At 48.3% G+C, this 27243-nt stretch overlaps 12 protein-coding genes across 12 annotated transcripts; 9 read left to right on the top strand and 3 right to left on the bottom strand.

Moving 5' to 3' along the window:
- Nucleotides 1-45: 45 nt before the first annotated feature.
- On the top strand, nucleotides 46-1191 carry N7516_010901 (uncharacterized protein; the record flags this gene model as incomplete). The annotated part of the gene is made up of 1 exon (XM_057223619.1): nucleotides 46-1191. The coding sequence occupies one exon, from the start codon at nucleotides 46-48 to the stop codon at nucleotides 1189-1191; it is 1146 nt and encodes a 381-aa protein (XP_057068759.1).
- Nucleotides 1192-1605: 414 nt separating this feature from the next.
- N7516_010902 (class I SAM-dependent methyltransferase) lies at nucleotides 1606-2571 on the bottom strand (the record flags this gene model as incomplete). The annotated part of the gene is made up of 3 exons (XM_057223620.1): nucleotides 1606-2201; nucleotides 2275-2450; nucleotides 2531-2571. The coding sequence occupies 3 exons, from the start codon at nucleotides 2569-2571 to the stop codon at nucleotides 1606-1608; spliced, it is 813 nt and encodes a 270-aa protein (XP_057068760.1).
- Nucleotides 2572-6118: 3547 nt separating this feature from the next.
- On the top strand, nucleotides 6119-10523 carry N7516_010903 (uncharacterized protein; the record flags this gene model as incomplete). Its single annotated transcript, XM_057223621.1, has 4 exons — nucleotides 6119-7843; nucleotides 7894-9904; nucleotides 9958-10025; nucleotides 10083-10523. 4 exons carry the CDS (start codon nucleotides 6119-6121, stop codon nucleotides 10521-10523), a joined length of 4245 nt encoding a protein of 1414 aa, XP_057068761.1.
- A 1024-nt stretch (nucleotides 10524-11547) lies between these two features.
- Nucleotides 11548-13189, top strand: N7516_010904 (putative MFS transporter; the record flags this gene model as incomplete). The annotated part of the gene is made up of 3 exons (XM_057223622.1): nucleotides 11548-11738; nucleotides 11789-12819; nucleotides 12879-13189. 3 exons carry the CDS (start codon nucleotides 11548-11550, stop codon nucleotides 13187-13189), a joined length of 1533 nt encoding a protein of 510 aa, XP_057068762.1.
- Nucleotides 13190-13661: 472 nt separating this feature from the next.
- On the top strand, nucleotides 13662-14034 carry N7516_010905 (uncharacterized protein; the record flags this gene model as incomplete). The annotated part of the gene is made up of 3 exons (XM_057223623.1): nucleotides 13662-13792; nucleotides 13843-13911; nucleotides 13965-14034. 3 exons carry the CDS (start codon nucleotides 13662-13664, stop codon nucleotides 14032-14034), a joined length of 270 nt encoding a protein of 89 aa, XP_057068763.1.
- A 306-nt stretch (nucleotides 14035-14340) lies between these two features.
- N7516_010906 (uncharacterized protein) lies at nucleotides 14341-15928 on the bottom strand (the record flags this gene model as incomplete). Its single annotated transcript, XM_057223624.1, has 4 exons — nucleotides 14341-14503; nucleotides 14555-14830; nucleotides 14885-14990; nucleotides 15058-15928. 4 exons carry the CDS (start codon nucleotides 15926-15928, stop codon nucleotides 14341-14343), a joined length of 1416 nt encoding a protein of 471 aa, XP_057068764.1.
- Nucleotides 15929-16798: 870 nt separating this feature from the next.
- On the top strand, nucleotides 16799-17296 carry N7516_010907 (uncharacterized protein; the record flags this gene model as incomplete). Its single annotated transcript, XM_057223625.1, has 1 exon — nucleotides 16799-17296. The coding sequence occupies one exon, from the start codon at nucleotides 16799-16801 to the stop codon at nucleotides 17294-17296; it is 498 nt and encodes a 165-aa protein (XP_057068765.1).
- A 422-nt stretch (nucleotides 17297-17718) lies between these two features.
- On the top strand, nucleotides 17719-18548 carry N7516_010908 (uncharacterized protein; the record flags this gene model as incomplete). Its single annotated transcript, XM_057223626.1, has 2 exons — nucleotides 17719-17847; nucleotides 17919-18548. 2 exons carry the CDS (start codon nucleotides 17719-17721, stop codon nucleotides 18546-18548), a joined length of 759 nt encoding a protein of 252 aa, XP_057068766.1.
- An 894-nt stretch (nucleotides 18549-19442) lies between these two features.
- On the top strand, nucleotides 19443-21634 carry N7516_010909 (uncharacterized protein; the record flags this gene model as incomplete). Its single annotated transcript, XM_057223627.1, has 6 exons — nucleotides 19443-19544; nucleotides 19667-19841; nucleotides 19926-20093; nucleotides 20144-20649; nucleotides 20700-20834; nucleotides 20885-21634. 6 exons carry the CDS (start codon nucleotides 19443-19445, stop codon nucleotides 21632-21634), a joined length of 1836 nt encoding a protein of 611 aa, XP_057068767.1.
- Nucleotides 21635-22192: 558 nt separating this feature from the next.
- Nucleotides 22193-23020, top strand: N7516_010910 (esterase/lipase family protein; the record flags this gene model as incomplete). The annotated part of the gene is made up of 1 exon (XM_057223628.1): nucleotides 22193-23020. One exon carries the CDS (start codon nucleotides 22193-22195, stop codon nucleotides 23018-23020), a length of 828 nt encoding a protein of 275 aa, XP_057068768.1.
- A 712-nt stretch (nucleotides 23021-23732) lies between these two features.
- N7516_010911 (uncharacterized protein) lies at nucleotides 23733-24937 on the top strand (the record flags this gene model as incomplete). Its single annotated transcript, XM_057223629.1, has 2 exons — nucleotides 23733-23899; nucleotides 23953-24937. The coding sequence occupies 2 exons, from the start codon at nucleotides 23733-23735 to the stop codon at nucleotides 24935-24937; spliced, it is 1152 nt and encodes a 383-aa protein (XP_057068769.1).
- A 294-nt stretch (nucleotides 24938-25231) lies between these two features.
- N7516_010912 (uncharacterized protein) lies at nucleotides 25232-25819 on the bottom strand (the record flags this gene model as incomplete). Its single annotated transcript, XM_057223630.1, has 1 exon — nucleotides 25232-25819. One exon carries the CDS (start codon nucleotides 25817-25819, stop codon nucleotides 25232-25234), a length of 588 nt encoding a protein of 195 aa, XP_057068770.1.
- Between the last annotated feature and the right edge of the window lie 1424 nt (nucleotides 25820-27243).

The following is a 27243-nucleotide window of genomic DNA, read 5'->3' on the forward strand; positions in this document are numbered from 1 at the left end:
GACCGCTGTCGCCGGAACGGACTCTCCTGCGAATACCATATTTCAATGGTAGGCCGTGCGCCAAAGAAGCGACGCATGAAAGCGAATGACCGGATTTCCCGTCTGCAAGGATCCCGAGTTCCGCACAGCACGACTTTACCTCAATCAGGTCCAGAAAGCGGGTCTTCCCAGCAACCGCTAGTCAGTGTGGCCAGGACAGAGCATCAGCCTACCGCAGTGACTACTACGATGGGGGATGGTTCCATTTTCACGATGGGGGAGTTTACCGCCGTCGCTGCCGACACAGAGATCAATAGTTATATGCAGAACCTGTTAAGCAACTACCCAGCGGATCTGCCGCTGGTTTCTCCCGGCGCGACCGATCCTATCTGGCTGGGAACGGAGAACTTGTTCCCTGATTTGCCTCTAGACATCCCTGGGATTTCCACTTCCGAGGGCATGTCCGATAAGTGCACTCTGGAATTCCCCATCCAGGAGCGGAAGGCGCATGCGGTGCGGTCCCGATTGGCGGAACAAACTGACGCGAGAGCCCCAATCACCCCTAGCTATCGCGAGAACTCAGCTATGTCGTCTCATATGCATGCCTCCGCCCTGATGGAGACCATAGAGTGCTTGGAAGAGCAGCTACAGAACCCCCAGGCCCCAATCGATCAAGCGATGCAGTTGAACCGGCACGCCATGGCCAAGGTACGGGAGGTGAGCAAGACCGACGAATTTCGACGGTGCCATAGTTGCCCGCTCTTGGTGGCGACTATCATGGATCTGGTTGTAGGGCTATATGAGATCGTGATCCTCTCAACCGAGCGCCCTGCGGTCGACGAGAACAATCCGCTCTGGCAAAACAGTCTGTTTCAGCAGCCGGCTGAGATGAGCGAGACACCGAGTAGTGGATCGAGTCCCAGATCGGCCATCAGCGGGGGTTCAGAGGCCCCGCTTTTCCAGTTTGGATGTCTCGAGTTTGATCCAGAGGAACAAGAGATCTTCCGGGCTGCAATGATGCGGCGTGATTTGCGACGATGCGTTGAAACCATTCAGTACTGTAGTCAAGAGATTCTGCAACAGCAGACACAGGCTGCGGATCTACGCAGAAGGCCATCAAATAAGATACACACCCAGTGGTACCAGGAGATGGGATCCCGGACTAAGGAGCTTCTTGCAGCTCTTCCCGCCCAGTGCAGCAGGCACCGATGAAGAACATATTGATTATCTCGATGCACAGAGAAGAACTAGTGATACTTCCTCAGTACATTTTCTCAGGGTTATAATCATTACATATGTACACTATACTTCGAAACATAAAACACAAATGAAATGAACTCTATCTGCCCCTGGTCTTGTCCGTAACACCTACCAGTACACTTTATGCCCACTCTCACTTTTGCGCATCTCATCCGTCGGCTGCCGCTCGCGATCACTCGAGGAGTACAATGGATCTGGAAATTCACTCCCGCTGGGCACCATCCCTCTTCTTCTTCTTCTTCCGCCACACAATCCTGAGGGTCATTCCTCCTTGCGGTGTACTAATTCATAGTAGACAAGATCATGAAGGAATGAACTTGAGTATAAATGAACGAAAGAGAAAAGGAAGACTGTAACTGAGACATGTTACAGCTTAGTCGCACGAGCCCAAAACAGTTGCATCTGCCCACTCCGAGCGCCAGGAACGGGCGATAGTCGATCCGCCAACATAAATTGAGACTCTGCACAGCCCGCTTGTTCGAAGAGGGAGAGTATCTGATCCCGTGAAAAGCTGTTGTGGGACATGGTATGCGCTGCAGGGTGTTTTGGGTCTATTACACCGTGCATATGGTGATGGTGGTGATCGTGATGAACCCCTGAAGAGGACGGAGTTGTCTGCTCCCTGACTTGCTGCTCAGGCTCATTCAACAAATCACGCGCCGCCCAGTCGATGATCAGAAGCACACCACCCGGTCGCAGCCTTTCGGCGAGACGTTTGGTGGCCAAAGCGATGTCTTCGACATGGTGCAATGCCATACAAATCGCTACCAAATCGAACCCATCCAGCTCTTCTTTGCTAAGTGGAGGGGTAGTCGGTGTAAGCGTGGGAGCCAAGAGATCACCCTGAACGGCCGACATGCGTGAGTTGTCGAGGCCTAGTTCGGCTGCGGTTGCACGATATTCGTCTAGCATGCCAGCTGATAGGTCAATGCCAATGCATTTGGAAAAAGATGATGCAGGGACTGCAGAATGTCAACGGTCAGTATTTTCTCCTGTAGATATCATATGTTCTAATCGTCAACCAAGGTCAATAACTCACGCGAGACACAATGCCATTTCCGCAGGCATAATCCATCAACTTCGTCTGCCGCTCATTGTCGCCTGTAGGAAACTGAACGCCTATCCAGTCGACGTTACCCGTCAGGAATTCTAAAACCTGATTCTGCATATCTTGAATCCATTTGTCTTTGAAAACATGATGCGAAGCATTGCTAGAGGAATTCAGCTGTCAGCATTTCTCCCAAGGTGCTTGCCGTACGTCTCTCATGGGAGTCTCCCCATCACGACTCACTTCCAATATTCTTGGTTCTTGTCGGCAAGTGTCTGTCCCATTGTGCTGGGTAGTTCGATATCAAATAAGGAAAGAGAATATAACCACCAGTGCAGCTGCGCAATATCGCCAGGTGAGTATTGGTAAAAACACAATGTGGCACCAAGACGACGTATTTATATGACAAGGTTGGAAAAGCAGCGCTTACAAAACACACCAGGTTATCGGCCCGTTACCCCCTTCCGTAAGAAGTCGGTCAATGTGGCTCCGCCAAGAAGAGGGTAACTTTCACTAGCTTAGTGTATTGCATATACCATTTACACCGATCTAGAAGTTTTTTGGTGAATATATTACGGTATTCAGACGAAATAGAACGCCAAGATTACTAGTTCACAAAGATCGGCACAATCTACATTGACAGACTTGTTACGGAAGGGGGGTAACGGGCCGATAACCAGCAGCACTCCCTCGGATAATATTTCCCACTCCAGTGCTGGTTTGTTGTTTGATAAAATATTATACTACCTAAATATATTCCGAGTCTCTCAGAATATAGAATGCCCTCGGCCGGACCGTAGCTGAGATCGAGTTAGCGATTATGTAGCGTTACTACCGGTTGGTTGTTGTTTATTTCGGGCAAGAGGGGCCGTCTTTGAATATAAAAAAACACACAAACATCCACCCCCGAAATATGGCATCTTGGTAATTTGTTCAGTTACATTTGTGCACTTTATGGCCTAGGTCCTGTAATAGAACAAATACAATGTGGTGAATGGCTTTATCTGAGAGGCCTTTGAAGTTGGCAAGGAACCAAATTTCAACCAGGTCGTAGTGTGGGATAATGACTCGTACGAGTCGTCGACTAGGAAGAGTACTCAACAGGAGGGATTGCAAATTTTACCGCGTTTCCCAAGGAGCCAACAGCCGTTGGTGGTGCATTCCCAGAGGCAATTACAACACTCAGATTGACCGTCTTCGTAGTCGACGACTACACAGAAAGGGAAAGGCCCTTGTCCCAGTTGGCACAACGAACACGCCAACTCAACACGACGCCCGACCATGAACATGTATGCCGCTTCCACATGTCCGGGAAGCTTGCCGATCTCTTCGTTTAGGTCCAAAGCACCCCAGGGGATGCCGCTCCGCAGCATGGGCTCTCGGCGAGGTGGGAGGTTGGCGAGAAGACGCAGGAAGGGAGGCGAGATGCCCCATCCATCCCGTACGCACTCATAACGAAGTTCCTGGAGATGGGAGGCCCACTCCCCTGGAGGGTGCTCGTCGGACCCAGTGTGGGGGGGCTGGGAGGTTCAAAGGCTTAGGTGGGGGGGAAAGCGCAAGAGATCGGCTATAAATGTCAGTGTATCCCCCCACAATGATGTCTAAGGCGAGAGGCGATACCGCGATCTCATCATGCTTAATGGATTGGATGGAAAGCAGATCAAATCAATGGATGGATGGATGGATGGATGATGAAGTGAGAGGACGAGAAGGAAGAAAGAAAGCAGAGGAGGATTGGAAAGAAGGAGAAATAGTGATTGAAGAACTCGCGCGCGAGGGTCTACAGTCGAATGTTTTCTTCACTCATCCAAACTTGGATATGCTCATTCCTCCATCCCACATTGCCCCCGACTGCCTATATAGGTATGATTATATGATAATTTCATATACACGACGCTTTCTATAGCCTCGTTCCGTTTCTTTCGATTCTATATTGCTCCTTTAGATCCATCTTTCCGTTCTTGTCCAGACAAGCAGACCCAATCGCTCGGAAATTCGATTTGACCCTTGGAGCAAAATTCAGCGATAGTAGCACACAACTAGACTCTTTCATTTCCATGAATATATGTATCCAGGGAATCACTTACCCATCTTCATAATCTTCGTCCACGCCTTTGCGTTTAAACAACTTGAGGGTGGCTTCCGACTTCTTGCCCTCCTTTTTTATAGCCCTAATAACCTGTCCGATTGTCTCCAAGTTGACTAGGGTGAGGATTCGGTTGTTCGGGACATTCTGTACAAACCCGCACCGTGTTTTTCTTGGTCTCGCCAGTGGCAGTTCATGGATTACGCCTTTCCCGGCACTAAATCGCAAGAGGCAAAATTTTTCATCTCAAGCTCCCTGTGTGGGCCGACAGATTTGGTGTTGATGGAAATTCTAGATACTTGCTGATCGAAGGTTTTGCTATCGATGATTAGTTTCTCACGTTGATTTACTGGCAGACGCAGGATCGGTTTCCCTTTGATGTTTACCTGCTAGGTAAGCGGCGGAGCGGATAAACCAGGCTTCCGGGGCTTTGGTGGGTACTGTTAGCCGTAGACCCCTGTTGGCCTAGCATCCTGGCTCGCCCATTTACTGATATCCTTTCTGATGTCCTTTCCAGCATGCTTTCTGCTATAACTAGACGGACAAAACGCCTTTCCTACATAACACATAATAAAATACCCGTGGCTGGGTGTAAAGTGTGCAAAACAACTTCCCCATTCGTGGAATCGTAGGGTTTGAATATCACGTTCCATTCATGAATTTCACGTATTGAAAACGAATGATATGTCAGACCAAACATGATCGTCATCTTAATATGCGGAATCTCGATAGGTGTGCCTCGACAAGTGCAAGCGCCTGAGGGACGTGACGGTTTTTCTTTTAGGGTTCATTTACTCTCTTAATATAAATCGCGTGTTTGGCACAAAGCTTGGTGCCAATTGAAACATTTGAAGAATTGTAATTCTGGTTAAATCTCATACGAATGTCCATATGCAAGACACATGTGCAAATCCCAAATCCCCGATAACAATGACCTCAAATAAGCTCGAAGGTCGAATACGAGGTTTCCGGCTATTTATAATTGGGTCTCACTTAGGAGTCGGCTCTGGGCTTCCAAGGATCACAATCTGATTTTAGGCAACAATTAATAATATTACGTGAGAGGCGTGCTAACCAGGAAATATTGTAGTATGATTGAGGGTCTAGACAGTCTGTTTCACTTTATTAGCAAGTATCCGAGGAATCGAAAGTCGGTCAAGATCGTATAAACATGCATTTGGGTATCAGATCTTGTTATCATGGACCAATTATATTAATCCCCTCGGATTCACCCACGAGTAGTAGTTAATATAGGTATGTTGTCGATTATTCATCTAACAGTCGGCTTTTGTATCGCGCCGTGGCTACTAAACAAGACGGGATAAGATAGTGTCATCCATGGATATTCTTACCATAAGCAACTTCTCTCATCCAATGAAACATCCTGTTCAGTCTTCGACGGAGACCGACAGGTGCCAAGGCTCCAATCGGAGCTTCGTGTGACCGAAGAAGCCGATGAGTAAGCGGATCGGGTGCAGAAAAGTCCCTCCGAACGCATTTTAGCCTTGAAGAGATCCTTAATTTATGACTCTTAACAGGGGTTCGAGAGCAAAACATGTGTTTGATCAACTGGGGCTCCGCATTGAATCTTAATGCTGCCAATGACAAAACGATGTTTTTCGGGGCTGTTGTCGTGGACCCCCCGACACCTTCTCATATAAGGATGCAGTCCCCCAAATTAGTATCTACGTCTACTAACTGCCCTTTTTCAACGCCTTTCCCCTTTTTCCGTCTTTCCCGCCATAATGGATGGGTCAGAAAAAGGACTGGGCGCAAGCTCTGATGAGATCCAATTCGATACGGAAAGCGCCATGACGATCACGGGCGACGAAACTCCCCGCAAGGAGAGCCCTAATCGGAAAGGAAATGACTGGAACATGATGTCCAAGCTCCAGGAGGAGAACGATCGCAACTTGGCTGCTGGTTTCAAGAAACAGGAACTTGGTGTCACATGGCAGGATCTCTCCGTACAGGTAACAAGTTCAGAGGCCGCTGTGAATGAGACTGTTCTATCCCAGTTCAATATTCCCACCAAAATCAAAGAGGGTCGGCGAAAGCTTCCTCTACGAACAATCCTCAACAAGAGTCATGGCTGCGTGAAGCCCGGTGAAATGTTGCTTGTGCTAGGCCGTCCCGGCTCTGGCTGCACGACATTGTTGAAAATGCTTGCCAACCGACGAGGAGGATACAAATCAGTGGAAGGCGATGTTCGCTTTGGTTCCATGAATCCCAAGGAGGCTGAAATGTTCCGAGGCCAGATTGTGATGAACACCGAAGAAGAGATCTTCTTCCCAGCCCTAACAGTTGGTCAAACTATGGACTTCGCCACGCGACTTAAGGTGCCCTTCCATCTGCCAGACGGCATGACTGCTTCGGAATACCAACAAGCATCGAAAAAGTTCCTCCTCGAATCCGTCGGAATCTCTCATACCGAGGACACTAAGGTCGGTAATGAATACGTTCGCGGAGTGAGTGGTGGTGAGCGCAAGCGAGTTTCCATCATCGAATGTATGGCCACCCGAGGGTCCGTCTTCTGCTGGGACCAATCGACTCGTGGCCTTGATGCCTCCACCGCCCTCGAATGGACGAAGGCTATCCGAGCTATGACCGACACCCTCAATCTGTCTACCGTGGTTACTCTCTACCAGGCTGGTAACGGCATTTATGATTTGTTCGATAAAGTTCTCGTGCTTGATGAAGGAGAGCAGATCTTCTACGGTACCAGAGAGCAAGCTAGGCCATTCATGGAGGAAGCCGGATTCATCTGCCGCGAAGGATCCAACATCGCCGATTACCTCACTGGTGTCACCGTGCCCACCGAACGCAGAATTCGAGATGGCTTCGAAAGCCGCTTCCCGCGCAATGCAGAGGCGTTAAGGACTGAGTATGAAAAATCACCTATCTACACTGAAATGGTAGCAGATTACTCTTACCCAGACTCCGATCTCGCCCGCGAGCGGACCGAGGAATTCAAGCAAGGCGTGGCTTTTGAAACCTCCAAAGCCCTGCCCAAGAACAGCCCCTTCACCGTCGGCTTCTATGATCAGGTTAAGATCTGTGTGCAGCGCCAGTACCAAATCTTATGGGGCGACAAAGCTACGTTCATAATCAAGCAGGTGGCAACACTGTGCCAGGCCTTGATCGCTGGGTCCCTATTCTATGATGCGCCGGATAACTCTGGTGGACTTTTCATCAAATCCGGCGCCCTCTTCTTCTCCCTCCTTTACAACAGCTTGCTCGCCATGAGTGAAGTGAACGAGTCCTTCTCTGGAAGGCCTGTGTTGATCAAGCACAAGGGCTTCGCTTACTTCCACCCGGCCGCTTTCTGTCTTGCCCAAATTGCTGCGGACATACCTGTCTTGCTTTTCCAGGTCTCCATGTTTGGTCTCGTTCTTTACTTCATGGTTGGACTCTCTATGTCTGCTGGGGCATTCTTCTCCTACTGGATTATTGTTTTCACAACGACAATGGTAAGTCCCTTTCAACTTTGTCACTCGGTTGTTAACTAATCACTATACAGACTATGACTGCTCTTTTCCGAGCGGTAGGAGCTCTATTCTCTACCTTCGATGGAGCCTCCAAGGTTTCTGGTTCGCTGATCATGTTCACTGTTCTGTACACCGGTTACATGATCCCCAAGCCTGCAATGCACCCGTGGTTCGGCTGGATCTTCTGGATCGACCCGCTTGCCTATGGGTTTGAGGCTTTGCTAAGCATTGAATTCCATGATAAGACCGTCATTCCATGCGTCGGAACGAATTTGATCCCCAACGGCCCCGGGTATGAGAATGTCCAGGCGCATCAATCTTGCGCCGGTGTGGCTGGCGCGATCACAGGCCAGAACTTTGTGGTTGGCGACAACTATCTAGGGTCACTCTCGTACAGCCACTCGCATGTTTGGCGCAACTTCGGTATCAACTGGGCCTGGTGGGTTTTGTTCGTTTTTGTCACTATTGTTGCAACTTCGAAGTGGCAGACACCCTCCGAGGCGGGTAGCACGCTGGTCATCCCTCGTGAATACTTGCACAAACACGTCCAAAATCAGCAAAAGGATGAAGAAGGCCAGAGTTCAGAGAAGCACGTTTCCCAAACCAAGGATGAGGCCCCAAAGCTTGACAACCAGTTGGTCCGCAACACATCCGTCTTCACATGGAAGGATCTTTCATACACCGTTCAGACACCTACCGGTGACCGCGTCCTCCTCGATAACGTCCACGGATGGGTGAAACCTGGTATGCTTGGTGCTTTGATGGGCTCCTCTGGTGCTGGCAAGACGACTCTACTTGATGTTCTGGCTCAGCGCAAAACCGAGGGAACTATCAATGGTTCGATCATGGTTGATGGTCGTCCGTTGCCTGTCTCGTTCCAACGTTCAGCCGGCTATGTTGAGCAGTTGGACATCCACGAACGTATGGCAACAGTCCGGGAATCCTTGGAGTTCTCTGCTCTATTGCGCCAGCCTGCTACCACCCCACGTGAAGAGAAACTTGCTTACGTGGATGTTATCATTGACTTGCTCGAGCTTCATGATCTGGCCGATACTATGATCGGTAGTGTGGGAGCTGGATTGAGTGTCGAGCAACGCAAGCGTGTTACTATCGGAGTTGAACTCGTTTCTAAGCCTAGCATTCTAATCTTCCTTGACGAGCCCACCAGCGGTCTTGATGGCCAGAGTGCGTACAACACCGTGAGATTCCTTCGCAGACTTGCCGATGCTGGCCAGGCTGTACTAGTCACCGTACATCAACCATCTGCACAGCTTTTCGCTGAGTTTGATCAGCTTCTTCTATTAGCCAAAGGAGGTAAAACTGTCTTCTTTGGTCCTATTGGGGAAAATTCAAAGGGTATCAAGGGCTATTTCTCCCGTTACGGAGCGCCATGCCCGCCTGAGACTAATCCTGCTGAGCATATGATCGACGTTGTTTCTGGTCAACTGAGTCAGGGTAAAGATTGGAACAAGGTCTGGCTGGAATCACCCGAACACACTTCTATGCTCAAGGAGCTCGACGAGATCATTGAAACTGCTGCCTCAAAGCCGCAAGCTACCTTGGATGATGGTCGTGAGTTTGCTACCAGCCTCTGGGAGCAGACGAGTCTGGTTTTGAAACGTACATCAACAGCCTTGTACCGAAACTCCGACTACATTAACAACAAATTTGCCCTCCATATCTCATCCGGAATCTTTGTGGGATTCAGTTTCTGGAAGATCGGTGACTCGGTCTCGGATCTTCAGAGTGTGTTATTCTTCGTCTTCAACGCCATCTTTGTCGCTCCCGGTGTGATCAATCAATTGCAGCCGACCTTCCTTGAACGTCGCGATCTGTTCGAAGCACGCGAAAAGAAGGCCAAGATGTACTCTTGGAAAGCGTTCACTTTCGCCTTGATTGTCTCGGAGTTCCCATATCTGGTTGTGTGTGCCGCTCTCTTCTTCAACTGCTGGTATTGGACGGCCGGTATGGCAGTTGATTCCAGTAAGAGCGGTAGCATGTTCTTCGTGTTTTTCCTCTACGAATTCCTCTACACTGGAATCGGTAAGTTGACCATCCATTTTCATACTGACCCCCCAACTAACAAATGAACCTAGGTCAATTTGTCGCTGCGTATGCCCCGAACGCCCAGCTGGCTGCCATGATCAACCCTCTTATTCTCGGCGTAAGTTGTCTTCATGTCTCGGTTTTCTGAACATCTCAGCTAACACGTGTTTCTCAGACAATGATCTCTTTCTGCGGTGTCTTGGTCCCCTACGCCCAAATCGTCAGCTTCTGGCGATACTGGATCTACTGGCTCAACCCATTCAACTACCTCATGGGCAGCATGTTAGTCTTTGGCCTGTTCGATCGCGAAGTCAATTGCAAGGAGCAAGAATTTGCCATGTTCGATGCACCCAATGGATCCACTTGCGGTGAATACCTCGGCGAGTTCATGCAAACCCTCGGCACCCGCATGAACCTCATCAATCCCGAGGCCACGGAAGGATGTCGTGTGTGTCAATACACCCGTGGATCCGATTATCTTGCCACCATCAACCTAATGGATTACTATTACGGTTGGAGAGACACCGGTATTGTGGCTCTGTTTGTGATCAGCTCATATGGACTGGTGTTTGCTCTCATGAAATTGAGAACCAAGGCATCCAAGACGGCCCAGTGATTGGGGGGTTAGACCTCCGGTGGACCTCCAGTGATGTGGCTTATCGACTTTTGCAAAAGTTAATCTCTCTAGATGTGTTTTCCCCCTTCCCCCCTCTATGCCACCACGTAAGAGGTGTGGGTACAGGTCTCTTCTCTTCTCTGCTCTTCTCTGCATAGTTATTACTATAGAACATGTACATCTCTACTCATTTAGATTGCATATATATTAATTGATATTATCGCCTTTGTTTATGAATCAGGGAAAACACTGACATGCCGACCGAGATAGTCGTACTAAGATACTCAAATAGGAGTTACACCGGCCAACCTTTCAGCCACACGGAGAAAGTGCGAACCCTCTGGGATTATTTCTGAAAGAAAAGAAGAAAAAGACAAAAAGACAAAGGGCTGGTGGATCAACGGATTGACACAGGAGGGGTTGAAATACCCTCCTTACCACATAACACGGATGATCTCCGATAGACGACGATATATCCTACGGAATTGCCTAAACTGGATTTCCAGTGCCGAGCAACCTATCACAAGTCTCAAGGATAAATCCAAGCTCAACCTCAAGAGACTTTGTCAGACTTTGTCGGACTTTGTCCGAACCGAAGAGAAGGTCAAAGTTGAATCCCGGGAGTCATGAGAGCCCAGAGAGCCCGTCTTGGCGAAAAAAGGTTGGGGGAAAGACTTTCTGGGGATATTCCTCCTATTCTTCCTATTCCTCCTCTCTTCTGATGATCAGCCCGTGTCTCCCATGTGGGGGTCACATCACTTTGTCTTCCTTTGTCTTCCTATCAAAACATCCTCAACGCCGTCATATCACCGGATCTGCTCATACAATTTCCGCATTGGGATTTCCCCGCAAAATGATTGGACCCTCCCCCACGTTTCTCCAGAATTCAGGATTCACGGGGTAAATGCGATCTTCGGAGAGTAACATGACATGGTCCATCATGCTTCCCCGCATATAAATAAATGTCAGTCCCGGGAAATTGTCCCTGTTCTTCACTAGTTTCCATCTGATCAAGTGAGCAACCATGGTTGGAACCGAAAATGCCATCACCGAGGCGGAGTTGGGGGTGAAGATGGACTTGAGCCATGAGGAGGTTATCAGTATAGCAGAGTTGACCGAGGAAGAGAAGGTTATCGAAAAGAAATTGCGCATACGCATCGATTCCCTGATTATGCCACTGGCCATTCTGGTCTATCTGATGAATTATATCGATCGGTATGTTTGCCTTTATCCATAACAGAGTCGCTCAATGCTAATGGAACCAGCAACAATTATGCTGCGGCGAAGCTCCAAGGTCTCGAAGAGGATCTCAATCTCGATGATACAAAATACCAAACCGGTCTCTCCATTCTCTTCGTTGGATATATTCTCATGCAGGTACCTTCCAACATGCTTCTCAACTACATGGGTCGACCATCCTGGTACATTGGGTTCTTCGTCTGCGCTTGGGGGCTGGTATCGGCAGTGACAAGTCAAGTCACAACCTATGGAGGCATTGTGGCCTGTCGATTCATTCTCGGTTTGGTCGAAGCACCCTTCTTCTGCGCCATTCTCTTTTATCTGTCCAAATGGTACACAAAGCAGGAATTGGCTCTCCGAATGAGTATTTTCTACTCTGGCTCCCTGCTGAGTGGAGCTTTCGGAAATCTTATCGCCGCTGGTATTCTCAACGGTCTGAAAGGCCACCGAGGACTTTCGGCATGGCAGTGGCTTTACATTATCGAAGGTTCCATTACCTGTGCCATCGGACTGGTCATTTGCTTTGTTCTACCCGATTTCCCAGAGACATGGAAACTGTTGTCTCCGGAGATGCGCAAAGTCGCCCAGCGACGTCTTGCCATTGAGGCCGGTCAGGCTGATGTGGATGAAGGGGGTGGTAGAAGCCAGTTAGAGGGATTCAAGCTCGCCATGACCGACATCAAAACCTATGTATTCGCCTTGGCATACATGTGCATTACCGGAGCGGCGGGTTTCCAGAACTTCTTCCCGACCTTGGTAAAGACTCTCGACCTATCCGAAACCATCACACTGGTGCTGGTAGCACCCCCATATCTGTTCATGGTTGTATATTCTCTTTGTCACTCCCTGGCTTCCGATAGATTGGAGAAGAGATTCTGGTTCTTCGTCTACCCGATCCCGATCACTATTATTGGATTTGTGATTTTCATGAAAACCGACTCTTTCGGAGCACGATACTTCTCGTTCTTCTTAATGGTCTTCGTCTTCGCCCAAAATGGAACTCTGTATTCCTGGCTCGCGAGTTCGATTCCTCGTCCACCTGCCAAGCGTGCCGTCGGTAAGTTATATATTCCCCTTGTGTTCCTCCCCCATTGACCACCAAGCTAATCCAAACAGCCTTTGCATTTTTCAACTCTATTGGAAACAGCGCTTCGATCTGGACCCCCTACACGTATTTCGAAACCGAGAAACCTCATTACTCCACGGCTATGGGTGTTTGTATTGCGCTGCAGCTAGTTGGTGGTCTTTCGGCCCTCTTTTTATACTTCAACTTGGGCATGCTCAACAAACGCCAGGAGCGTATGGAGAATGAGGAAGTGCAGCTTTCCGAAAAGGATATTCGTCGGCTGCAGGCTACAGCTGATATTGAAGGGATTGATATTGCGGCTGCTAGACGGCTGCAGAAGGGATTCCGTTATGTATTGTAGAAGGATTTTAGCAAATTTCACATGTTCGATTTGACATCTCAATTTCTTGATTCGGGTTTTCACCTTGTATATATAAAGTAGTAGTACTGTGGGACAGAGGCCCATTATGACCAGGTATAGCAACCTCGATCCGGGCATGGTAAAGGAATGGAGTCCGAGTAGTACGACTGTCCTATCATACTATAGTATCATATAACTATGTAACTAAATAGATGTAGATAAAGTGATGATATTGTCCAATCACGTATATAGTGTGTCACCTGACTTACCTCTGAAGTCATTGATATTTAAATAGTTTGAACTGCATCACCTACTCTCCTATTTACTCTCCTATTGATCTCCAAAATTCTCCCAATCCAATATTTAAATTGAACTTGACTCAAAGTACATTACCGTACACAGTGTGATTGACAGACAACATCCCTATCCATAACTGATCTATAAAACCCAAAAGCCCACACCTCCCCACACCATGCAATCAGCAACTTCGCGACCAATTCTCCGTATCACTACCAATCCAACTATTCTGCGATCTCTATCCACCACCCCAAGAATCATGGGTGCAGGTGATCTGGGCTCGACAAAGTCGGGCTTCATGGCCGAGTGGGATAGCACACTCCAAAATGGATGACGTCATATCTGACCATCGACAGGAAGGACTCTTTCGCCAAACGCGAGGCGGCACACGAAGGCATGTACATCCGGCAAATAGAGCAGGAGAAGTGAGTTTAACTGCATTGACTAAATTTCAAGATATAAACTGACCCCGTGGTAGGCTTGAGCATCTCAAAAAAAAGCTCAAGGAGCAGCGCAAGCATATGAATGAACTCGACAAGCACCTGTAGGGATCCTAGTTTTTTCCTCCATGAGGCCAACACTGACAGATTACAGCGATGAGTATACCAAGTCTCAGGGAGGGGAACATAATTAGCTGCTCGACTTGGTTGCGAGCATCTCCTGATCTCCTGAATGGCGTTGATTGTCATACGATCGATATACGCATTACAATCAACTCGACTTTCAACTAAGAAAGGTGTCGTGCTAATTTTCCAATTTGTGTACGCAATAATTTTCGTCATAGCATTGTTATGAATTGGAACGCAAGATCGACTTTTAACTAGAGGATTCCTCTCTCATCTCTTCATCACCTCTTAAATCTTTGCCTGCCACCTCCAACGGTAGCTCAAACACGCCCATCTGGCCATCACGAACAGACCAAGTGAAACTATCAGGACACTTCCCAAATATGCCACCATGGCTCTCTTCCCGACTTTGTCGAGCATCTCACCTCCAATGGGGATACAGATTAGTGTGCTGAAGTTCCCATTAGTGATGAACTACCGAACTAGATTTGGAACGACTTACGCAAAGCTGACAATGGAATATGTCAGGCCAAATCTCCCACCAACCTCGCTCGCCCTAGAGATCTGCCCGATGCAGGCTGGTGCAAGACTTAGGAATGATCCTGAAGCCAACCCGAAGATGACCGAGAAGACATAAAGCCCCACCAGGGAGTTACCAAACGGCAGCCAAATTACGAAAACCGCGAATGCACCCAGAGCAATGAGTCCAGTTTGGGTGTTGATTCGGCCAAACCGATCAGCCACGCCTCCAGCCACCAGTCGCCCTATCGTAGAGGCTCTATGCCAGACTAGTCAGCGCTTGGCCTGAGAGATAATCAAAAATACCACTTACACGTTCTGAACAGCAAGAAGAACAACACTGGTATTGGTAGAAAAGCCTTGCATTATCACATAGGTTGGATACAGACCTAGACCGGCAAAAACCTCGAGCTCAAGGGCTGCACCAAGTCAGTTTTTCTTTTCTTTTTCTTTCACCATCTGGATTCTTGACCAAGATTCACTTACCAAAAATGCCAAATGTCAGCCAGGTGAACCTCGCATCTTGCAAGGAACGCAAGTTGATAGTTGATTTGCTTCTGCCCTTCGGAAGGCGTGCCTTCACCAGAACTGTTCCAAGCACACCCAATATCAACACCAGCAATGCCATTAATCGAATTGTCCATTTATATCCAAGGCTGCTGAATCCCGCTCTGAGCACAAACGGAAATATCACTCCGCCAAGTCCGGCGCCCGACATCGAAATCCCAATTGCAAGGGCTGCCTTTCGATCAAACCATTGAGGCACACTAGCCAACGCAACTGTGCTCAAGAGCGCAGCGCCAGTTCCAGAAAGAACACCAAGGGTAAGAACAAAGTGCCAGTAAAGATGGCTTTCAGCGAGCAGAATAAAACCAGTTACATAGCAAGTAGTACCAGCTATAAGGATGCCCCGGGGACCATATCGATCAAACATCGGCCCGACCTGGACGGAGATACACAGACCAAAGAAGGTGAACAGGCCCGGAATCCAGCCAACTGCACTAGGCGAATAACTAGCCAGCTGATGAGTAGCGAAGTAATTCTGCAGAATTCCCGTCGTGTTCATCACGCCAAATGTACCCATCAAGAGACAGAATGAACCGGCTACAACACACCATGCTTGGAGGCCTCCATCTGGGAATGTGTCATCGGTACTATGACCGGTCAGATGGGTTGTGAGTGTGGATAGCTCGGCTGGTGGTTCGATAATAGAAAAAGCCGACCGGGGAGCTTCTTCGTCGAAGGTTGAGTTGTGACCAGTGGGATAACTAATGGGGTATTCAGCCATGCTGGTCGAGGTTGATTGCCATGGCTCTTGCACTGGTTCTTGCACAGATGCGGTGGCTGACTTTTGCATAGTGATATTTGTGAGTCTCGACAAACGATATATTGCAATGGACTTTATTGCAATGAACTTCCAGAATATCTAGAATTCTTATGTGGAGGTGACTCAGTATGATACGGGCTTGCATTAGTCTTCATGATTTCATGGTGGGGTAGAACAAATGTGTTAACTTTTGGATACATCGGCATCGCCTTCCGATGTTTGAACATGGGGGATGTTGCGGTGGCTATCAGCGGGGTGTATATTTTAATTGAATTGTAAAAGGCCCAGAGCTTCGCATGCCTCCAATCACTTCAGTTGCTCCAATCCATATTGCTTATCTTCAATTCCAGGTGTCCATGTGATATCGGGAAGGATGCCGATGGTGGGAATGTAAAGCAGAAGTATCACGTATCACGGCATTGACTTAGCGTTGATGAATATAGGTCAATTTGTGTCATGAATTCATATTTAGAAAAGTGAGTCACTCTGGGATTAGGTTTATATATGTTCATGTGTGTTCATGTATGTTGGTATATTCCAACGGTCTTCCTTGTCACTGTAGTTCATATATAGATACGCAATTGGTGCCGGCGGAGTCACTAGCTGATATATGTATATATCTTTCTCCATAGGGGAACTCACATCATAACTTATTGTTCCTCGCTTGTAAATCTAGCAATTGGACTTTATTTAATGAAATCCACGGTGGTGCAGATCAGTGGCATGACAACCTCGCCACCCCAACTACCAAGTGGCATGATTGAACAAGTAAACCATTTTCTTTGTGAATCACAGTTCTTCAGTAACTAGCCATATATCTATCCTAATTTCTCTCCACAAAAAAATAAAAAAAACCAGATCATTCAAGATCTACATCAATTGAGATCTCCATTCTCCAAAATGTCCGCGGCACAATGCACCAGGTTGTTCACCAGAAACATCCCTCAAGTGAGACGACAACGCCAACTACAAAGTCCCCACGTTACACTCATTGGCGCACCAACCCCAAGTCACAACCCTACCATTGACTCCGAAGTTCTACCATATCGACTCTACGAACTCTCACTAAAGAAGATCCGAAAAGAGGCCCACGCAGCCGAGCCCGATCTACGCCATGTCATTGCCGGCATCACAATGCAAAAAGTGGTTTCCAGTGTGGTGCATGATGATCTCCTACAGAGAGTGGACATGATCGAAACCGCAAAATTATCTAGAGGATTACCGATCCTACCGGGTGCCGATGAGCCGTGGGAGCATGAAGAAATCATTGCAAATCAAACGAATCCGAATGCGTGGGATATGGAATCTCTCGATCAAGCGCTTTGTGAGATGGAACGCGCTAGTAAGAAAGGAAATGTTGCAAAAAGTGTTTGTTTTCAGTTAATTAGTGAAATGTGACAGTCGAAGACCAAATTTATTCCATCAATGTTTGGTTATTTGGACGTTATCTAGATGTACTTGTACCCTTTGCACGGTATTCAGACCTGGTAAGGCGCTATTAGATGTTTACACCTTACTAGACGTTACTTAACTAGTTAGACAGTACTTAGTTAGTTAGAGGTACTTAGATGTGCATTAACTATTTAGTTGCTTGAGGGTTAATTAGATATTACTTTTTTCGTTGTCTATGGTTCGTACCTATATCAATCTACCACTTCAACTACAAGAACAGTTCTTCTCTAAAGCCCCCTCTTTGCTTGAACCACCTCTCTTTACTCTCAATCCAGCCTTAAAACTTACTTTTCTGACTCGAGACCACCCTCTTTTCCCCTACGAGCCTATGATTTCTTTACTCTGAAACATTGCCACATCATCCAATCATGGCTGAAGAAACTAGGTGGTGTGGCATCTGTAAGAAAGAGAAACCGAACGATGCATTTCGAACATCTGAAGGTTCGGGGAAGGACTTTTACAAAATGTGTGAGCCTTGCCGCACAAAGTACCGAAATGTGCGTATATCACATGCCCAGATGGGCAAAAGAATATGCTCGCGTATGAGGTCCAGACTAAAATGACACAGAAATCGCGAGTTAAAAGGGCGCGCGCAAACCGGGGACGAGATTCGCCATATCATCCTTCCGAGCCAGCACCTCAAACTAGCACCGACCTCACCAACTCAGAGACGAGAGTTATCCCTGAAAGCACCGGTGCGGCACAATCTACCCCCATGCCTGAGCAACCAAGTTGTACACACGCAGATCCCAGCCACCAGAGTCGAGTCACAGTTGCACCGCCCGTTGTCGAAAGTTCTATACAAAGCACAACAACTACCACTGTCATCACCATCTCAACCACCACCGTCTCTAAGAATGGGGAGGAAACCTCAAACAAACCAGGGGAAGATGCGAAGACCGCAGCAGATGGCATCCAACAGGTCAAAGATGAAGACCTAGAGGCAGTTTCGAATGGACCCGAATCCGAGCAGCAAAGCGAAATCGGCACAGGTACGAACCAGAACCCTGAATTCTTTGGCTGTCTGCATTGTGAGAAACTGCGTCCGTGGAACATGGCAGGACTTCACATCTGTTTGTTGTGCATTCGGGACTGGAAGTGGTGTGCGAAGGGGGCCCACAAGCAAGCCAAAGCGAGCTTCATCTGGGACGGTAAGGAGCATGATGAGTGCTATATGTGTCAATATGCAGGCACGTAGTACTTCTCCTCGATACTTCTTGCCTAGCATGGAGACTGCGGGATTTGTATCTTCACGTGGAGCACCTATACCTATAGTATATGGCAGCTTTCATTCCTGGTTTTCTTTCATTGCATGTAGTATCTAGGCATTGATTAATACCCAATTTGGATAGATTGAGAGCGTGACTAGATGTTGAGTCCTGGTATACTGGCTAAACACCAATTGAGAGGAGTATACGGAGTAGAATTCTTCTCTTTCGGGATGTCTTTTTTGACGTCTTTCGGAGTGTTCGCTGAGTATACCCAAAATACCTACTCGATAATTAGCATGCAGAGAGGTTAAAGAAACACACATTCAGTGAGTCTTTTAATGTATGTTGTAGTTGTGGACATATTCAATAACTAATGAGATGTATCTATCGAGATGCTAGTGAAAGAGGATGGAAAGGAGACCGATGCACGTGACACCCCTCCAATCCAAGCGGTCAAGGTTGTGAATTCTTCCCACTTTGCTTCTACACTCCGTCCTCTGTACACCGTACTCCGTACAATTTATAATATTAAACAGTTTATCCATTTCGACTGGCCTTGCCCCTAATTGTTAAATCCATGGCAGTGTCCAGTCAGAGCAATGTCAATATATCCAATCAAAACCACTCAATCCAGGCCGAGTCAGAATGGCGGAGTCACTCCACCCAACTCACGTACATAAACCTATCACAACCTCCCGAGGCGTCGACTAATGTCAAACTAACCAGTGCCAAGGCCATATGATAGCAAGACGGCCCACCCCTAAAGCAGGCAGATCTCGGACTCCCACTCGGAAATCTGGCTCGCCTAAATCCTGCCGTGTCGTTGGCTCGGGATGAGGCACCGTTTCCTTCTCCCCCCTTTGAGAGCTACCTTTGCCACCATGGTCGGTGGTACGCAACAATTTGTCCCCGACTCACTAGTTAGGAAGACCCCGAACCGTCAGTCGCGGTCCTGTAAAGTCTGCCGGCTCCGGAAAGTCAAGGTCCGTCATCCCCGTCATCGTGCTCAGATCCCCCTGGGGCTCGGAACGCTCCCGTATCCATCCAATGCGTCCCACTGGTCGCAACGCATCACGCGCAAGGCTAACGTGGATCCTGCTATCAGTGTGACCGAGTCAAGCCCTGCCACGCCTGCTGTGCTCATGGCTACCCCTCCAAATGCGTGTATGAGCACGTCCCCGATGAAGAAGCCCGCCCGATCAGCCAAGCGGAGGAGATTCGGAACCTACGGGCGGAGATCCGAGAACTTCGGGGAAGAATAGACGATAAACAGGATGGTGGTACGTTTGCAGGCCCCGCCTACTCTTTTCTGTAGCATGTGCCGAACCCTTGTGGATATGGAACAATTGCTGATGTCTGTGCAGGATCTGGAGCCCAAGATCTCCAGCGCCTAGACCGGCTCGAGAGCTTATTTGAGTCTATTCGCTCTGCACCAAGCCCGTTAGTCGATGACCTTGTTCATGATATTCGGACCGCACATGTCGGCCTTAAGAAGAATTTGGTCCCCGTTGGACCATGGGAAGGCAGGGAAGGTATGTGGTATAACCATTGCATGAAGAGTTACCCGTTCTGACAACCCCAGCTTATGAATCCTACGATTATCCTTCGCCCTCTTCGTCGACTCTGCCGGTCCGGAATCGCCTGTTAACCAGTTCCTCGGTTGAAGACGACTTCAATAATTTGCAAGGTGATGATGACGATGACAGTGACTTCGAGCGCACGTCGCTGAGCAGTGGGTCCGACTCTTCTGGCACGATCTCGGTTATGAGTATGCAAAGACCCGCGGTAGATGTGTTCGTCGAGAGATTTGTGGATGCATTTAGCCCCGAAGTGGATATAAAATCTGGAAAAGCAGGTGCATTGCGAGCTGCTGCCGGCATTCGAATGTTCTCACCGCTCATCACAGACGCGTTCGAGGCTGTCTCGGTGGCATTCTTTGGTCGTTCTGTGCAGAATAAGCAGATCGAGGCATCCGGTTTCCGACTTTATCCCCGCGTGCTGCGTGCATTGCAGGACGCGTTGGTGGACCCCGAAAAAAGCAAATCAGAGTCCACCCTGGTGACTGTGACTCTCTTGCTAGCTTTCGAGGTTCGTTTCACAAAACGCATTTTCTTTTCGGTCAATACTAACTCCAGCAGAGCGTTGAACGAACTACTCAGAGTGGTGTCTCGGCTCACGTCCGAGGAGCAGTGCGCTTGATCGAACATCGTGGGCCGGAAAATCACATGTATGGGGTTGAACATCTGTTATTCACTGAACTCCGTCCATATTGGGTAAGATAACACGCCTTCCGTAATTTTCTCCTCGCAATCTAACAGCTTAGATTGGCGCCGCTCTGGCAGCTCGACAACCCTCATTCCTAGCCCATGATGACTGGAAGACCATTCCGTGGTCAGCAGGAACGACCCGAAAAGACATTCTACACCATCTGCTCGACCTAGCGACCTCGGTACCAGGTTTACTGGCGGCATCCGATGCCTTCAAAGAAGCACAAATTACATCTGTCATGGGCGCACAAGAGATGGCAGTCAAACAGTCTACGTTTTGGAACGGAATACGCGAGCTTACAGCCCGTTTCTATAAATGGTACGAAGACTGGGTTGTCGCATACCCTGATGGCCCACCGCAAGAAGCCGAACAACACGGCGACCAGGGCTTCCCAATCTTCCAACGCCGCGACCTCCGCACCGGGGCTACTTTTGCCCCAACAAAATTCACATATCCAAACCTGCTACTCGCACAAACCATGTGTGTCTACTACGCGGTGCGGTTGATTCTGTCCTCGGTCGACAATCGGCCAGATGATCGCGTCTCGCCCATGGAACAATACGACTTGGGTTGTGGGATCTGCCGCTCGTTGGAGTTTTATATCCTCACCGCACCGGGCAACATGATCAATCGTCTTGCATTCCCCACCCGAGTAGCGTGGGAAGCCTTCCCAGACGGAGGCCCAGAGCGCCGCTTTATGATTGAGGTGTTTCAACTAGTTGAGAAGCGGCATGCTCTTGGACTTTGGGGCAGCTCCATGCCAGAGTTATCCACAAAAGGATCCTCGCCATTGAACACGGGGTAGTTCGTAGTGTGGACGCAAATATTCTATATAGACGTGATGTTCCTTAGCTACGATTTTATTATTTTATCTTAGGGTTCTGTGACCCAGGGTACTGGGATACAATAAGTGTTGCGCTGTTGCGCAGTGGTTAAATGAATCCCAATTCCCACATGAGCATATAGTTACCTATATTGACATTTCTCAGGGAGTTCTAATAATGGCATCGTTCACCTAATAGTTAGTATATGGGGCTATGTTCCGCGGTTTTCCGTCAAAATTAATCAAATGTCTTGGAATGTACAACAATAAGATGAACATGAGCTGAAATGATGAGTCCTGAATTAATTTATTATTGCATCTCTAATTGGATGTGCCCGATGAGACTAGATCGCATTTGATTTGGCTCCGCTAGAGATCGACACCATCAACCACTCACAGGCTGATCTGATCAATCGACAATCGATAGTTTAAGGGAGATGGGGGAAAAGAAAAAAAATTAGGGAGATGTGGGTACCTGCAGAATCCTTCATAAACAGCATGGGGCCCCCATGTTACGAATAACACATCTAATCATACAAAATGCCTTCATTCATCAAGTTGGCACTCTCTGCCCTCGCGGCTACCACGGCCGTCGCAACAGGAATCAATGATTTCTCCTGCAAGAGCTCCCACAACCCCGTTGTTCTCCTGCACGGTCTTGGCGCGACTTTTTATGAGGACTTGAACTACATGCAGTACTGGCTGCAGGCCCAAGGCTTCTGCACATATGCCAGGACATACGGTGCATACGATGGCTTCCCATTAGTTGGCGGATTGAAAGCAATCAACGAGAGTGCCCCGGAAATTGCGGCATACATCAAAGAAATCGTGGAAAAGACCGGCAAGAGCAAAGTCGACCTCGTCGGCCACTCCGAGGGTGCTTTCCAATCTCTCTACGTACCCAAGTTCGAGGGCGTCTCCCATCTGATCGACAAGATCGCATCCATCGCCCCGCCTACCCATGCCACTACATTCGCCGGCATCTACGATCTCGCATACAAGTTCGGCAACGGGTCGCGTGCAGCCGTCGGTGAAGTACTCGATACCCTCGGTTGCCCTGCTTGCAACGATCTCGGGCCCGATGGTCCAGCCATCAATCGCTTGAATGACGGTACCCCTATTGCGCAGCCCGGCAACAGTATCACTATAATCGCGTCCAAGCATGATGAGCTGGTTACACCCCCGTCAACATCGTTCGTACACGAGGAAGGCGTGACGAATAGCTGGATTCAGGATACCTGTCCGTTGGATCCCGTTGGCCACATTGGTGAGGCCTATGATTTGAACGTCTGGCACTTGGTTAGGAACGTGTTGACCTCGACCCCTGATAAGAAGTTCTTGTGCTTGCTTGGCTCGCCGGGTAAATAGAGAGCGACCGGTTGTCTTGAGCGATTAATTTTTACTGTATATATTAACTTATAACTAATCTTTGAATGGGTGTTATCTTTTCCTGTCATTCGTCGTGTTTGCTTTGGCTCTCTCGTAGCCTCTAAATCTGGTTAACGAAATATTTACAATGCAGAAGGTGATATAGGGCCTTTGGCAACACTTTTCCGAATCATCTAGAAAGGAGAAAGAGGAGCAACAATGTACTAGGCTTAGGCTCTTTATACATCTGAACTAAACTTTTGATATAGATACTCGAGATGTCCTGGTTGATGAATCTCAACACTCTATTCGTTTTAGCTGCAGTATTAATGTGCGTAGGCGAAGTGCATTATATAATTCTTCACTAAGTACGCCCTAAATTTGAGAATATTCTGACTTTAATGTCAAAGTGATAGATCGCGTATCCTGTGTTTGCTTGTAATAGATTGGAAAGCACTTACCTGGGAGGTGAGACAATAAGAGCAAATAGTCGTTTGCAACCATTCATCTTAACCACCACTCTACAAGAACTCTCGAGAACCCAATTCAAAATCTTAAGAGAAACCTTTGAAACTGTCAATGATCACTCTCTGACATAGTTCGTCTTTGAAACCAGTTGCTGCCTTAGGCCACAAAGACTTTCTTCACGGAATCGGAACTTTCTTTCTCCGCACATTATCTTATCTGCGACGCGCAAGGATTAAAAAAAATCATGTCGGGACCAGACAACAAACCTGGTTCTGAATCCAACATTGATCGAATTCAAGGGCGATGGAACATTCTGAATGAGATGTTCCAAAACACCGACCCCGAACCTACAGAGCCTGTCGGCTCTGCCGATGATCTGGAGGCGGAAATTCGTCAAGCGCAAGCTCAATTGTCCCGACTGAAGAAGCAGCGTGAGCTCATTGACATCAAACAAAAGGTTGCAGAGGAGGAGAGAGAATTGGAACTGGCTCGCAGCCGACTTCTGGCCGCGACTTCCCTGGAACTTCCCCCGCCACCCCTGCTTCGACTCCATGCAGAGGCAACACGAAGCAGAACAGCAAGGCTGGTATTGATGGAGCCCAAAAGGACCCTGTTGCTGCCCGATCTGAGCAGATTACCACCCCAGCACATCTGACCAAAGCTGCTGATCGTCGCACGTCCGAGGCCAAACCGTCCGAACCCAAACCTTCCCCTAAACCCACCACCAACCTCGGGTCCGGTTTGACCCTCGAGCAATTGCGAGCCCTTGCAGCAGCTACCAGGTCCCCCGCCGCACCAACGGTTGTCAAGACTGAATCCCATTCCAGTCTTCAACCTTCCGCCCGACCTTTTCATCCCGAAACATCCGCCCATGCCCCACCGGTGCCCAATGTGCCAGTATACAACGGACGAGCTCTGGGTGAGTTCAAGAACTTCTCTATGGGTCTAGAGCGACACTTCGATAAATATCCGGAGTGGTACAAGATCGATGAGCGCAAGGTCACGCGGGCGCTTAAGCACGTTGCCCTTAATATCGAGGATGAGTGGAAGCGACACATACGTCACCTACCCGACAACAAGATCAGCTACGCCAGTTTCTGTACTTTCCTTATTCACCAGCTCCAGAGCGGAGTCTACCCGGATGTTGCCCGGTCGCGCTATATGGATAGCTATCAGCGACCGGCCCAGTCCGTGACTGATTTCTCCAATTGGATGCAGCAGTGGGTGCCGCATTTCCCGAATAACGACTCGGAGCGGGACCGCATGCGCCATCTCTTTGAGCATCTGATGAACAGGGTTCGCAATGAGGCCGATAAGACCCATTTAGACTTCGATAACTACTATGAGTTTGTCGAATATCTCCAACGGGTCGAGGATTCCATCGGCAGCCGCGCCGAGTCTCTTGGTCGCCGGGTTATCAACCCTCGAAAGCGACCTCGCAGCGACTAAAGCAGATCGACTTAGTTGAGAGAGCATCGCTTCGAAACGAAGCTCCGATGAAACCGACATCTTTATTACATCTTCACACGGGGATAGATCGGAGGGAGGTGGGTAATGGAGGAATTCTCCCTGCAATCAATCTTCCCAACTTTTCCGTGTACATACTAGGGCGTTGCGAAATATTTACAGCAAGGCAGTCGTAATGACTTTTCTTCATTTTTTTTTCATTAATGAATTATCTCTCCGATATCCACCGTGATCAGCTGCGATCTTTCCTGCATATGTGGTTTTACCCTAGGTCTGCTAAAGCATACTTGGGATGCCAACAGCCGGCTGCCTGGCTAGAGCCTCCTCAAGCTGCTCCTTGCTCGCATTGATACAACCCTTCACCCAACCATTTCCATTACCAAACCTCTCCCCCGAATTCGGTTCATCCCCCCAGAGCGCCCTGTATTCGTCCTTGGTAAAATACAACGCCTGCCGCTCATGGAAAGAAGCCAAGATGATGGCGCTGGGCTCACCGCTACAGCAAGCACAGTAATGATTCTCATTGGGGGCGGGTGGTGCCACAGTCCCATCAGCGAGTCCCTTCTTCAACATCTCGTAGCTGGTGCCGTAAACTTGGTAGATCGGGTCGTCTAGGGAAGTGTGGGCGAGACGCACTTCGAGGGAGGCATGTTCATCGTAACATCGCGATCCGAGCTTCAGCCAGAGGCTGCCGATGTTGTTCAGATTGCCGATTCCGTCGTAGTCGGGGTGTTGGACGAAGTAGCCGTATTCCCGAGGGACGACGCTTGTGAGGCCCGGTGTCAGGTCGACGATTGCTTGAATGGCCTCGGCCAGAGGGAGGGTGTGCAGGGCATCGATGTGATCTTGTAGTTTGGAAGCCATGATGTACAATTTTAAAGAAGTCTGGGGAGAGGAGGCCTTTTCTTCTTTTTATGTCGATGCGGCTCTTGTTTGTTTGTCGTTTCCTGCAGCCATGTACTTTGTACTCCCATCTAATTAGGTCTGTTTGCTGCAGTAGCAGTTGGGGTTTGTAGCTGAGTGGCCATGTCGCAGTTGCCTGTTCCCCTCACGGACTGAGGTTCTCCGCATATCTGCCTTGCGATACAATCCAACCCTTTGGTAGCATCGGAATCCTATCTGCATGATTCTTTGTGGTAGTTGAATTTCCAATATTCGTGCCAGGTTGCTTTGCGATTTGATTGGAGGACTTAACAAGTGACCTCTTTGCATCCGACAACGGGCGATGGAGCGAGATGATGCCAGAATGAAAAATGAACATATCTGATCCTCCAGCGAAGTAGTCTAGCATTTAGGAAGTATAGAGTTCTACATTTGGTAGCCTTTGGTCCTCGAGAATTTACAGCAGGCAGTCGCTCCTTCCCTTTGGGCAGCTGCCTGCCCTCTTGCTCACCTCTCACCAAACATCACAATCCTCTCTCATCCTCCCTCCTGTAAGCTTGCCGCAGCTAGTGTCTTTCAGTGTCTTTCTCGCTTCCATCCTCGCGATCCCTATCTCAGCCATAATTAGTAGGGGCGGCTGCCAACATACACTCTCACCATGTCAACCAGAAATGTGGATTCGACCGAGGGCAAGAAAATACCGGCCTACGGGCGACTATGCCAGCCACCCGACACATAACTCTCTCATTGGTTCATATTGCCAGGCAATAATTTCGATCTCTCACTTCACAAGTACCATTGTTGAATCTATAGTTACTTTATATAGTATTTTTATAAATGAATACTGTTGGGCAACCTGTTACTATGTGGGGAGAAAGCAGAGGAAGAATTATTAATTGATTAAACTAGAAATGCAGGGGGTTATATACCCTACTAAAACCATCTAAACTCTGCTCGATTATAGTAATTTAGTAAATAACGAAATATATATATAGGAGATTGTTTAACAAATACGATATTAATTTTTTAACACCGGACTCTTTATACTCCTAAGTGTTAAGTCTTGACTCTTGATTTCTTACTATCTTACTATCTTACTAACTGAATCTGAACTGAATCTGAACTGAATCTGAACTGAATCTGAATTGAATTGAATGTGAATGATCTCGGTATTGTCTACAAATTCCCTTCATACTCTTTTTATCGCTAATATATTCTAGATCAATAGAAATGCCGTGGATCTCTGTAGGCCTTGGATAGAGTAGCTTCTATCCTATTTAAGGATGCTCGGACAAGCCTCCCTACTGTGGCGATGGGAAAGAAACGCGAGGATCTTGTCGCTATGCTACTGGAGGAGAGATATGAAGAGGCTGAGAAGATGAGCAGCACTTTTCTTTGTGGGAACA

Source organism: Penicillium verrucosum (assembly GCF_028828655.1).
Source record: "Penicillium verrucosum strain IBT 35672 chromosome Unknown utg000005l_segment0_segment0, whole genome shotgun sequence".
Taxonomy (NCBI): domain Eukaryota; kingdom Fungi; phylum Ascomycota; class Eurotiomycetes; order Eurotiales; family Aspergillaceae; genus Penicillium; species Penicillium verrucosum.